Source organism: Malus domestica, chromosome 15 (assembly GCF_042453785.1).
Source record: "Malus domestica chromosome 15, GDT2T_hap1".
Lineage (NCBI taxonomy): Eukaryota > Viridiplantae > Streptophyta > Magnoliopsida > Rosales > Rosaceae > Malus > Malus domestica.
Window position 1 is genome coordinate 2,897,571 of NC_091675.1, and position 12,728 is coordinate 2,910,298.

At 38.7% G+C, this 12,728-nt stretch overlaps 2 protein-coding genes across 10 annotated transcripts; one reads left to right on the forward strand and one right to left on the reverse strand.

The window, feature by feature from the left end:
- Positions 1–39: 39 nt before the first annotated feature.
- LOC103442265 (protein RRC1-like) lies at positions 40–7,170 on the forward strand. 9 transcript variants are annotated; one of them, XM_070813120.1, is made up of 18 exons: positions 40–270; positions 449–533; positions 645–780; positions 958–1,003; positions 2,045–2,102; positions 2,182–2,334; positions 2,772–2,906; positions 3,018–3,183; positions 3,435–3,547; positions 3,732–3,812; positions 3,901–4,122; positions 4,305–4,363; positions 4,490–4,574; positions 4,661–4,798; positions 4,957–5,181; positions 5,279–6,081; positions 6,169–6,335; positions 6,491–7,170. In XM_070813120.1, exons 2-18 carry the CDS (start codon positions 459–461, stop codon positions 6,802–6,804), a joined length of 2,976 nt encoding a protein of 991 aa, XP_070669221.1. In that variant the 5' UTR covers positions 40–270; positions 449–458; the 3' UTR covers positions 6,805–7,170. The 9 variants fall into 9 exon arrangements, with proteins under 9 accessions (XP_070669221.1, XP_017189823.1, XP_070669219.1 ...); XM_017334334.3 differs by having other exon boundaries at positions 2,787–2,906; XM_070813118.1 differs by having other exon boundaries at positions 42–270; positions 910–1,003.
- Positions 7,171–7,334: 164 nt separating this feature from the next.
- Positions 7,335–12,086, reverse strand: LOC103442253 (uncharacterized). Its single transcript, XM_008381030.4, has 9 exons — positions 11,905–12,086; positions 10,908–11,264; positions 10,674–10,824; positions 9,933–10,273; positions 9,684–9,831; positions 8,825–9,165; positions 8,605–8,755; positions 8,081–8,421; positions 7,335–7,991 (listed from the first exon to the last, which is right to left on the reverse strand). The coding sequence occupies exons 2-9, from the start codon at positions 11,241–11,243 to the stop codon at positions 7,467–7,469; spliced, it is 2,334 nt and encodes a 777-aa protein (XP_008379252.1). The 5' UTR covers positions 11,244–11,264; positions 11,905–12,086; the 3' UTR covers positions 7,335–7,466.
- Positions 12,087–12,728: the final 642 nt, after the last annotated feature.

Consider the following 12,728-nt stretch of genomic DNA (forward strand, 5'->3'; position numbering starts at 1 on the left):
TGTGCCATCAAATAATTGTACATCTCCAAAAGGCAAATAATACTAAATAGTCAGTCCACCTGGTTTTTACAGTAAAAAAATCAGTAGTACCCAAATTTACGATTAGGGCTTTTGCGGAGCCTCTTTCTGAATTTCTGATCGCCCACTGCGTTTCACAGTCGTCGTCCTCCGCGATTCTCGGCTTTGCAGAAGAGAGGGCGGATTCGCAATCGGACCAGTCGGGTTTGGGGCTTGCGGGAATTAAGGTTTCAACCTTCACACACTCTTTCGGTAAGCAGATTTGATTTCTGACGGTTGAGCTAAATAAATTAGGAATTTTGAACTTGGTAATCTCTCATGGTTTGGAATTTCGTTTTTTATGCAAATTTGGGTTCGTAGTTTTTATACTTTGTGAATTGACGTTGAAGTATTGAGTTTTGATGCGTTTTGTCGAACTGATTTGCCGAAGCTGATGCAAAATGAGTTCGTTCTCGATTACCCGGAAGAAGACTCCGTTCCAGAAGCACAGGGAGGAGGAAGAGGCAAAGAAAAAGGTGCAGCTGCCGCCATTGATTATTAACCTCATTGAGCTTGTTGGCTCGGCTTTTGTGGAAAACAGGTTTACTGACAAATTATTGTTTTGTTCTTTTCGATTTTCGTTTCAGAGAGCGGAGGATGAAACAGCTCGGTTATATGCGGAGTTTGTGGAGTCATTTCAAGGGGATAACGCACCTGGGTCGAAGGCCTTTGTTAGAGGAGGAACAATCAATCCCAATGAGAAGGTGAAGCCGGATTCCAAAGGTTAGTATAGCTGGAGAACTATGTACTGCTTTCTGTTCAAGTTCTGATAGTTTCAGTTCTTAGTGCTTTGTTTTCATATTATGCCATTTCACAATATGGATAAGTAAAATAGCTTTCCATTATTATCAGAACACATTAATAAAAGTATGGACCTTTTTATTCATTCGCGGATCGCAGGTGAAAAGTCCAAAGATGGGGTATCTGTTCCAAAGAAGGGGAGTAGGTAAAGAAATGCTTTTGATTAGCCATGCTGCAATGCTCTTCGATAAGGCGTCATAACTAGGAGAATTTTTATGGTGATTATTTGATATCCTTGGATGGATTTTGTGTTGTGAAGTTGTAAGTGTTCTAAATAGAAAAGTGGAAAATGACGATTATTCAACAATCGATTTCAAATAAATCGACCCTAATGTTTACTCATTTTCTCTTTTAACACCATTTCTTTTGGTAAAATGTATTGTGAGCTTGCTATTCATTCCTAGTTTATTGAATGCGTAGGAAATTTTGGGTTTCTTGAATGTTTTAAGTAAGTGTATACTTCTACATGTGCATTTTCTTATGCATATTGTACTGAACTAGGGGGTAGTGTCATATAATCGAAGTTCTGTATGCTAGGTTGATATGAAACATTGTCAGTTCTGTAACGTGTTCTGTGTGTAAATGTTTTATGAACCTTTTTGTGACGTAGTCAGTAGTCATATAGCTTATTCTGACTCATGAGTTGCAGTGTAATATTGTCCAAATCAATAGCAATACCAAAAGTTAGGTTTCAAAACCGTTTATACTTCCTTCTAAGTGAGAAAATCTAGTGGTCACCTGGAGTTACTACATTATCTTGTAGAAACAACTAAGTTTTGGACCGGTTTGGATGAGCTTTTGAATACTTTTCTTTTCTGTAGAAGCAGTGGGAAACAGTAGCCTGTTGATGTTGTCAATGGCTTATATTTATAATTTCTGAACTAAAGCTGATGTAGATTCATCGGGTTTTTTGTTTTTGTTTATGTTTTAGGCTTGCTTTCTAAAGAAACGTCTCAAAACTCATTTGGCAACATGTTTCTGCACTGTATTTTACTTGTCATGTTTACATAAAAGTTTGAGAATGGAGGAATCAAACAGGCCCTCTAAAGTAGCGGTTGAAAGGGCTTGGTTAGGAGTAAGCTATGGTTGAGTAGTTGATATGCTTCTTTCTATGTATTTTAATAATCACTGTCCAGGAAAAGAGCTTCGATAACAAGCACGTTTGCCATTATGTTACCTTCTACAGGTATGTTCCGTCTTTCTTACCACCACCTTTGGCATCCAAAGGGAAAGAACCTGAGAAGGTCAGTAGGTAATAGGTTCTATTTATAGTATCAGAGTGAATTGTGTATTGACTCTAAATATTGCTCATACACATTGTAGAGGGAGGAGGAGAGGCTGAGGGAGAAAGAAAAGGGAAAGTCTCGAAACATCGATCATTTTATGGAAGAGTTGAAGCGTGAGCAGGAGATGAGGGAGAGGCGAAATCAAGAGCGTGAAAATTCCCATGATGGGCGGCAGATGGAGAATTCTACAGTACGTATTTCCCTAATTAATTCTGGTTTTGAATTTTCTAGGAATGGTGATTTGGATGATAAATCTTCACTTTAGCATGGGTTGTTTTGAGTTGGCTAAATGACTTTCCAGTTCTCAATGCATTTTTTGTTGTTCTAGCATTTGAGCCTTGTTATAAGAATAGGTTTTTTATTTAATGAATACATGCAAATACATTTTGGCATTGTTGAAGTACATGTTTTTTTTTTTTTTTTGTTTAGTGTTATTATTTAGCCGACCCCACTTAGTGGGAAAAGGCTTTGTTGTTGTTGTTGTTGTAGTGTTATTATTTAGTGGTTCCTATTAAAATTTCTGTTTTGTGTTTCATTATGTCTTTACTTTATAACTGTGTCATACAGATCTTTTATCTTGCACATCATATGTTTTCTAGTTCCTTTTGAAAAACATATGTTCATTAGGCCATACCTTTTCAGCCATCCAGTCGCTTTGATGAACTTCCTGATGAATTTGATCCAAGTGGAAAGCTTCTTGGATCATTTGATGATGGTGATCCACAAACTACTAATCTATACGTTGGAAATCTGTCGCCAAAGGTTTGGTCTTCTTCTTCTCCATTTTTTTGGAGGGTTTGTTTTGACTTTGTACTCTTTTGCATATGATACAAAGAACTTGACAATCTGAGTATATGTTTCTCGTATGGCTAGGTTGATGAAAATTTTCTTTTGCGAACTTTTGGAAGATTTGGGCCTATTGCTAGTGTGAAAATAATGTGGCCTAGGACAGAAGAGGAGCGAAGGCGCCAAAGAAATTGTGGCTTTGTAGCTTTCATGAACAGAGCTGATGGGCAGGCGGCAAAGGATGAAATGCAAGGTTACTTCCAGTTACCATACAATTGAGGCTTCCTCTTGGTAGATGTTTTAAATATGTATATGTGCTCTCTCTGCGAAGATAAAGTTATCCTATTTGGATCTCATGTTGCTCGGTTTATACTGATCACACTAAATTAACTTTGAAGAACAAATTGCTAGTTGATGTTATTTTCTCATCCTATAAACTTTTGTGTACTGGGGAATGAAGGATAGTAAAGTAATTACCAATTAACAAAAAGCTTTGTTGTGCAGGAGTGGTGGTTTATGAGTATGAGTTGAAGATTGGGTGGGGTAAGTCTGTTGCTCTACCATCACAAGCTCTACCTGCTCCCCCTCCAGGACATATGGCCATCAGGAGTAAGGAGGTTTGTTTCATTTTCATCTTAAATGCTTTGAAATTAATTTGCAGCTGTAAATTGTTTGCCTGTTTGTTTCTCCTAAAGTTTGAAGCATCCTGGCTAATTGTTTGGGCAGCAAGGATTTGACATTCTCAGCATCACTTAACGCTTCAGATGGATTGTTGGAGCTAACATTCTTTATTGTTGACAGGGTGCCACTGTAATCTTGTCTGGTCCATCAGGTCCGTCAGGCCCACCTGTCACTTCTGTTCCTAGTCAGAATTCTGAACTGGTAAGCTACCTAGTTCTTTTATAGTCACTACTTTTATTTATCCAATATTGCAATCTTGCCAATCTTTGGATGTCTTTTTGATGAATAGGTTCTTACTCCAAATGTTCCTGATATAACGGTTGTTCCACCCGAGGATGATCACCTCCGCCACGTGATTGATACAATGGCTTTGTATGTTCTGGATGGTGGATGTGCCTTTGAACAAGCTATTATGGAGAGAGGTAGAGGGAATCCTCTTTTCAACTTCTTGTTTGAGCTTGGCTCAAAAGAGCATACTTACTATGTTTGGAGGCTCTATTCGTTTGCTCAGGTAAATCCTTTGTCTTATGTGTATGCACACACGCATCATATTCCTAGGAAGTTCAGTAAAAAGACTTAAGCTTGTCTTTTATTGGTTGCTGAGTGATCTTAGCTATTGCTTCTTGAAGCTTCTTAGTATAAAATATCTGTAGCCTAAGGGACTGAAGATTTATATTAATGTCATGAATGCAGGGTGATACTCTACAAAGGTGGCGAACAGAACCTTTCATTATGATTACTGGTAGTGGAAGGTAAACCAAACCTACTTTTTCCTCTTTCTATGATTGAGTTATTTTAAGACCATAGGTGTGAGAAGTAAGTTGGTGCATTGGACCATAATACTGATCCGTCTGTATATTTACTGTATATTTTTCTAGATGGATTCCACCACCTCTGCCAACAGTAAAAAGCCCAGAACATGAAAAAGAGGCGGGTACAACATATGCTGCAGGAAGAAGCAGGGTAACTGTCTTGTCACATGCACTAGCAGGATGAATTTATTTCATTTGTTTTCTCATGGTGTAACTTTCTTTTCATTAATATTGCAGCGTGTAGAGCCAGAAAGAACACTTACTGATTCACAGAGGGATGAATTTGAAGATATGTTACGTGCATTAACGTTAGAGAGGAGTCAGATAAAGGATGCTATGGGGTTTGCATTGGACAATGCTGATGCAGCTGGGGAGGTAAATGCGAATAATAGAGTCACTTGTCAGTTTCTTATTTAACTGTACAGATATTACCAGAGATCTATTAACCAGTGGGGAGTATCAAAAGAAAAGAAAAGGAAGAAAGAAAGACCAGTTCTGCGTGTACACATTTCTCAGACTGTTTTGTGTTGCAGATAGTTGAAGTTCTTACAGAGTCTTTGACTCTTAAGGAGACCCCTATCCCAACCAAAGTAGCAAGACTTATGCTTGTTTCTGATGTGCTTCACAATAGCAGTGCTCCTGTAAAGAATGCATCTGCATACCGCACCAAATTTGAAGCTTCATTACCAGACATAATGGAGAGCTTTAATGATTTGTATCGTAGTATAACAGGAAGGATTACTGCTGAGGCCCTTAAGGTATGATAATGGTAGTTTCATTCTGCTGTAGTGACAGCCCATCATATATTTTTTTTCTTTTTCTGACATTTGTTGAACTTTACTTGAAAATCTTCAGGAAAGAGTTCTGAAAGTATTGCAAGTATGGTCGGACTGGTTTCTTTTTTCAGATGCTTACGTGAATGGATTGCGGGCTACTTTTCTTCGGTCTGGGAACTCTGGTGTGGTCCCCTTTCACTCCATATCTGGCGATGAACCTGAAATAGACAAAAAAACCACTTCCGAAGATACAGGTGATGCTAGTAAAACCAATCAAGATGCTGCTCTGGCAATGGGCAAAGGAGCAGCTATGAGGGAGTTATTGAGTCTTCCCCTAGCTGAGTTGGAAAGACGCTGCAGACATAATGGATTGTCTCTTGTTGGTGGTCGCAAAACAATGGTTGCACGATTGCTTAGTCTTGAAGAAGCAGAAAAACAAAGGGGCTATGAACTAGATGATGACTTGAAATATGCTCAGAAGCATTCAAGTTCAGCCAGAAATTCAAGTAGCCGCAGAGAAACAAATATTGAACCAGACCCAGTAGAAATGTCTGGATGGAATCGTTATGCAGAGGATGAGAGACAGTCTCAAGCGAAGGGGTCTCTACCCTTGGCCCAGACCTTTCCGATTCCGCAGCCTGAACTAAAAGCTTTTACCAAGAAAGAGAAGAGTGATCCTATTCTACCCGCTTCTAAATGGGCGCGAGAGGATGATGATAGCGATGACGAACAAAAGCAGAGTGCTCGGGGTCTTGGTTTAAGCTACTCATCTTCTGGAAGTGAAAATGCTGGTGATGGTCCCAGTAAAGCTGATGAGATGGAGGTTGCAAACGATGCAAGCATTCCAGCACAACCTGACAGTGGAATTAGTGAGGAGCAGAGGTGTGTGCAGTTTCATTTGTTTGGAGTCAATGCTTTAAGGAACCTAACAAAATTGTACTTATATTTTGCTTGACTGTTTTACTGCAGGCAAAAGTTGAGACGTTTGGAAGTTGCTTTGATAGAATATCGTGAATCTCTTGAGGAGCGAGGAATAAAAAATCCCGAAGAAATTGAAAGGAAGGTTGTATTGCATCGGAAACGGCTGGAGTCAGAATATGGGTTATTAGATTCCAGCGAAGATGCTTCTGGGAGTAGTAAGTTCTCCTGTAGTTATTAACTTAATACGTACAACATTGGGCTGAGATTTGTGACATTTATTTGAAGTACTGTTTCTCGTCTTTTTTTTTTTTCCTAAATTTTAATAATGCTTCAGTTGTATCTTATAATTCCCCCCCTATGTATTCTTCAGAGAGAACATCCTCAGAGAGGGACAGACGGGATGCCGATACTCGTGATGCTTCAAGAAAGCGGCACCACAGTGGAAGCCAAGGTGATAGTCCAGTACAAAGATCATCAAACAGAGATCGGGAAAGGGAACATGATTTAGACAGAGACCGGGAAAGGCAGCGGGACAGAGACAGAGATAGGCCTCGTGATTTCGAAGGTGATAGGGGGAGAGGCCGGGATCGGGATCGTGAGAAAAGTGGAAGTAGAGACAGGGATGACCATGAGAGAGAGAGAAGCAGAGAAAGAGACAGGGACCGGAGGAGAAGAATGAAATGAGTCTATCTATCCTGAACAACTCTTCCTTGAAAAGAGTTGGGAATCTAATCGATAGTTTCCAAAATTGAGACCCGTGGGTCGTTTTTTTTTGGAACCGTGATGCAGTGTTTCTAGATGATGTTGGGGGCCAAGATGGAAGTTAAGCTGGAGACTGCTTTGGAAGAAGAATTATTTGGCGAGGTGTTGTGTGTTTTCTAGTGATAGTTACATCGTGTAACAGGAAATTTAGTTCTTGTTAACCTCTATTTCTTGGCAATTATATAACGATTTCGCTTCGAAGGCATCACATCTTCATTGCTTTTTGTAATGCCATACTTTGGTACTGGTTTGGTAATCCACCAGGAGAGAGTGGTTAGTATCTCGAAATGAAGCCATCAGATTCTTCCCTTTGTTTTTTGAAGTTCTATTTGACCGTGTTCGATCGCAGTTTTCTGTTACCCAACTGTTGAAATGTATATGATTATTTAGTGTCGAGTTCAAAGCTTCGTTTTGGTTTCCAAACTGATACTGTTGCTCAATGCTTTTGGTCATTCTGTTATTGGACTTGGATTCGTTATTGGCGCTCAAAGCTTTGAGGGAAAATAATTAAGTTAATTTACAGTGCAAACGACCGGAACCCTAACCGGAATGTGAAACGAGGTTACACCGAAAAACCCTAAAGCTTATGACCGCGGACGGAGCTTCCTCAGTAACCACTTCTTGCGCAGCGCCCCATCCAAGGCCAGGAATGTCTTTGCCTTTCTCTCATCTTCTAATAGATCACAAGCATCCAACATAAGCTCATCATCCATACCTGGTAAAGCTTGAAGTGCATCGATTGCTTTTTCTATTGATGTGCAGTTATTTTTCTCCTTATTGTCTGCGAGTTTTGTAACCCCACCTACCATCTCAGTTGGAGCCTTTTGCGTATCCTTGCCTGTTTTCTGTGCCTTCTTGGAGCGTCCTGGGTTTGGTGGCGTCAAAGTTGGTCGCTTTCTCTGTTGATCAGATATTTCAACGTCCTCGGCTAACAATTGCAGATCTCCAGATGCTCCATTCATCTCTATTTCAAACACAATAGGGCCAGCTTGCATACCTACACCCTGCCCACTGAATTTTCCGTCTAATTCTCTATTTACACAAATCTTGCTCAAATCGCTATAACCACCTAAGAATGCATTTCTATAGGAGATAGCATCTGGGTGTTCCTACAAACACATCATACATCACACATTGGTCGGTTCATTCCACTCATAAACAAGTTGTCAAGATAAAAACAACAGAACGCGTTACGTACCTTAATGTAAGCTTCCCAAATGTCATCTTCAGCGGTTATCATTTGCTGAGTTTCATCCCACATAAATCCAGCATGAGTGAGAATACTGCTGATGCAGTCATGCTGCTTCACCAAGCATGCATATCGATCTTCTAGAGCGTGTTTATCACACTGAATTCCAAATTTCATATTAAATGATTCAAGCATTTGAGCCCATGCTTGCTCATTGAATGTGTGATTAATCTTATTCCCACTATGCAGCTGATCTATCATAAGATCAATAAAATAACGGTCCATTGTTGGTGTCCAATCTATTGGCAAAGGAAGAACGGGAATGTAGGGCGTGTCATTCTTCTCCGCACCTACATGAGGATGCAAAGATCATTTAAATTGTCTTTTAAGTTTGAAACACAGTGCAATAAGTACACTTCTAGAAATGGCATTCAAATACAAAACTTATTCTTCTTGGTTTTTTTTTTTTTCTCGAAATTGCCTTGCACACTACTTAAAAATCAGACCATTATGAGAAAGTAATGATAGCATACCAGTCATCAAATCTGCTAATTCACCAGATGGATCTGAATTGAACGCCAAACGACTGTATCTTCCATCATATGTTTCTTCTTCAAAAATAACACGCAATTTGTTGTAGCCTGGTATAGTTTTAACTCTATATGATCGAGCATCAGGATGGTTCTGCATGCATTATATGTAAGTAGCAGGAAACGAACAAACTTTTGTGTTAATCAAGAAGGAGAAGCTTACCTTAATATAACCATCCCAAACACTATCCTCAGCTGTTACCATTTCTCGTGATTCATCCCATGAAAATCCACCGTGCTTAAGAAGAATCTTGATGTCATTGTACTGCTTTCGCCAATGTTTGAAACGATTCTTCAAAACATCTTTATCATGGTGAGATTTGAATCGCACATTGAAAGATACAACCATGTCATTCCAAGCCTGAGTTATGAAAGTTTGTCCTAGTTTATTTCCTCTGTGCACCTGGTCTTGTAACAACTCAAGGAGGTAACGATCCATTATTGGTGTCCAATATGTCCTTGAACGCTCACTGACATTTGGAGTCTGGCTCCCCTTTCCTTCCCCTACAGAAATAAAGATCAGATCTACTTGAAGCAATCCCTTCATTCTTGACAAGAGTTAGGGACCAGAAAGAAAATGAAAAGAAAAGGAAGCAGACATTTCATGCGACAGAAAAGTTTTCAAATCAGTCATTTAACAATATAAAAAGCTATAAAAAAAAAAAGGGATGTGCTTCACACACCCTTTTTAGCTTCTCACACACCCCTTTTCTTTCTAACCATGGATTGAATAAATCAAACAGAATCAAAGGCCATGATTAAATAGGGGTGTGTAAGAGGCTAAAAAGGGTGTGTGTTTATCATTTCCCTTTAAAAAAAAAAGAATGAATGAAGAAATTTCTCATGATCGATAAACTCTAAAAACTCCTCTCTGTTGGTGATAAGGAAACTCAGCTACTTTCATATATCGTTGGTTAACATATCATAATCTATAAAGAAACAAATAACAGTATGTGATTCCCATTTCTCTTTCTGGCGATTTCTTTATCTTTATGACCATCGTGTTGTAAGTTGTAACTCACCAGCTTTGACGTGTGAAGTATCATCAAGGTTTTTCTGTAGATGCAAATGATTGTCGGTGCCAAGATCACATTCAGTTGTAAATAACAGGGACATGCTAAATAAATTTGGCAAGGCTTTTGTTTTATATGTCCGTGCATGAGGGCGTACCTATTATAACTACATCAATCAGTCGTTGATAACAAAAAGAATTAGAAAAGAAAAACCTACCAAGAATATATAACTCAATGATGAAACTGTCATCAGTGTACCTTTGTATATGCATCCCAAACCTCATCATCAGCTACAATCATATGTTGCGTTTCATCCCAGGAAAAGTCCTTTTGTCTTAGCAAAATTGTTGCATCACTATAATACTTCAACAGTTTCTTGTATCGATGCCTTAAAACCCGTAAGCTATGTTGAGGTCCAAATTCTTCATTAAATTTGGCAAGCATTACCGTCCAGGCTTGTTTGTTGAATGCATTATCAGGCTTATTGCCAATTGATACTTGTTCCAGCATAATGTCAATGAAATACTGGTCCATTTCTAGTGACCATTCTGTCCTTGGGCGCTCGCTACTTGAAGGAGCAAGGCTGCCCATTCCGTCACCTACATATTGAGGAATGTTTAAGTTAATGTGTCACATTAAAGCAAAAGGTCAACTTATGTAGTAACACAAGTACTTTTTGAAAGCCAACTATCATCACGTTAAGCCAGTCATGTTACAAAATTCCGATGATCAGGCCATCGATACTTGTTTTGCTTATCTTATGACTAACAATAAGCAGATCACCAACTTGTAACAATGTCTACCATTTTGAAGATTGACCCAGAACTTCCTCTCAAGATACAAAAAATGAGTTCTATATAAATCCTGATCGGCTCATCAAGCACAACAACAGCACACTACCAAACACTAACCACCTGACACTAGTCTCTTAAACTGAAACATCAATCGTACATTGTACATTCCTTGGTCTTAGGTTTATGACAAGGAAAGGATACAAACCTGTGGTTACTCCTTGACCTTCATCATCCAAATCTACGTCATGGCTTGATCGACTGTATCTTCCATCAGCAGTTGTATAGCCATAAATGAGGCATAATTCATTGAAATTCAACACTGGTTTAGTTCTGTAAGGCCGTGCATCCGGGTGAACCTACATGCATTATATGTTATTTCACAGTTACAGAACAAAATAGATAGTTTTACAAATAACCAAGAGTAGGGAAAGAACTGCACCTTGATGTAAGCATCCCATATGTAATCATCAGCTACCACCATCTGACGACTTTCGTCCCAAGAAAACCCATTCTGACCAAGAATATTTTTCACATCATTGAACTGCTTCCACAAAGTCGTATACCGGCTTTTCAAGACATCTTTGTCATAATGAGAGCCAAATTGTGCATTAAACACGCTGAGCATTTCGGTCCAGGCCTGCTTGTTGAAAGTATGGCCAACACGAGCTCCTCTATGCAATTGCTCCAACATAAGATCAATAAAGTATCGTTCCATCGTTGGAGTCCAATACGTCCTTGACCGATCACTATTCGCTGCCGCAGTTTGGCAAACCATTTCCTCCTCCTCCAATCAACACTGACATACATAGCACAACACAGGGTTGATACCATTTCTTTTAATGAAAATGTTAAATTTATTAAAACCAAACAGGCAACATTGGCACATTCAGTAGAATTTCAGCCAGATAAGCAACGAGAAATTCTTATGTGTACCCGAAACACTTACTACCACTCCACGCGTCATAATATGAATGGGCGACAAGGTTGATTCGCTATATATTAATGAAAAACAAATACTCGTGTTATAACTTTGTTGGAATCATACTACCATGTAGAGGCATTTCGGCCACACCGCTAAAAATCTCATGAAATCTACAATCAATTTGCCACATTTTCGGAAAATCCATTAAACCCAACAAAGAAAAAATGAGCAAAAGCTTGAAAGCTGAAATCTTTAGCTCTGCAAGCCTTAAAAGCTTCATTTTTCTTTCCATTATATGACAATGCAGCACAGTAGTTGAAGGTGAAATTCCCAATTCGAATTGGGATTTTTACTCCGACAATGTCCGTATCCAAAACTACCAATACTGATACAGGGCAGCTAAAATTTCGAGAACCCAGAGAAAAAAGTGTTCGATATTGATACAGAGACGAAGGCTAGAAGCATATATATTCAAAGGCTTGAGCAGATGGTGAAAAAGTTTGGTGCTTTTTACCTGTGAAGTTTCTACTGAGCGCGAGAGAGTCTGATTTCCGAGGGGGTTGCTTGGCGCCCTGGGAAGATCTGTGATTGCCAAAAGAGTTAACCCTAATCCGGAATAAGGGAAGGAGTTCCCGAGGTGTTTGGTCGCGGAGGCAGCCCTTTCAATTTTTTTGTTTGTTTATATATTTACTTTTCTTTTTTCGGGTGCGGTGAAGTATGCATCCATCATGTATGCGGATTTCTTGTTAACCCCACATAGTATTGGGAAATTGGTTTTTATTTTTTATTTTTTATTTTTTATTTTATACTTTGATGTTTTTACATTAAGAGACTGAGGAATTCGCCTAAACTACACAATGAACAATCTAATTTGATCTGTCATTTTTATTTAAAATGTACAAAATTATTATTTTGCCCTCTTTTTTGTCAATAGGGTGTATCAAAAGTGAGGGCAAAATAGGAAAAAATGAGAAAAAAGTTGACAAGAAAGGTTCTCTTAATAATAGTATAGATAGGTGAATTTTCTCATGTACGTGTTTTTATTTTTTCAATTCAGATTTCTTTATTCATTTTAATTTTGATATTTTTAGTTAGAAATGTCGAGTTGAGTTTTATGAGATTTAAGACACCGAAAACTGTGGTATGAGGCTATCAGCATGGTGTTACCAAAACTTACTACAACTGTCGTCGATATTTAATTTTGATCAACAATAGAGATATCGATTTTCTTTAATTTTAGCCAATTTGGATTGCTATCTTTCCAATTTTAGTTTACTGATGATCCATAGTTGTCATTGTCGTGGTCCATAACCACCGCCCTAGAAGTATTCAAACAAT

Bases quoted from the DNA above. Each gene is read 5' to 3' on its own strand.
- LOC103442253 (XM_008381030.4), bottom strand. From the start codon at position 11,243: ATGGTTTGCCAAACTGCGGCAGCGAATAGTGATCGGTCAAGGACGTAT. The intron at 8,756-8,824 runs GTAAGCTTCTCC...TAATGCATGCAG, and splicing joins TTTGGGATGGTTATATTAAG to AACCATCCTGATGCTCGATC. The intron at 8,422-8,604 runs GTATGCTATCAT...ATCCTCATGTAG, and splicing joins ATTAGCAGATTTGATGACTG to GTGCGGAGAAGAATGACACG.
- LOC103442265 (XM_070813118.1), top strand. From the start codon at position 459: ATGAGTTCGTTCTCGATTACCCGGAAGAAGACTCCGTTCCAGAAGCAC. The intron at 2,335-2,771 runs GTACGTATTTCC...TATGTTCATTAG, and splicing joins GGCAGATGGAGAATTCTACA to GCCATACCTTTTCAGCCATC. The intron at 3,813-3,900 runs GTAAGCTACCTA...TTTGATGAATAG, and splicing joins CTAGTCAGAATTCTGAACTG to GTTCTTACTCCAAATGTTCC.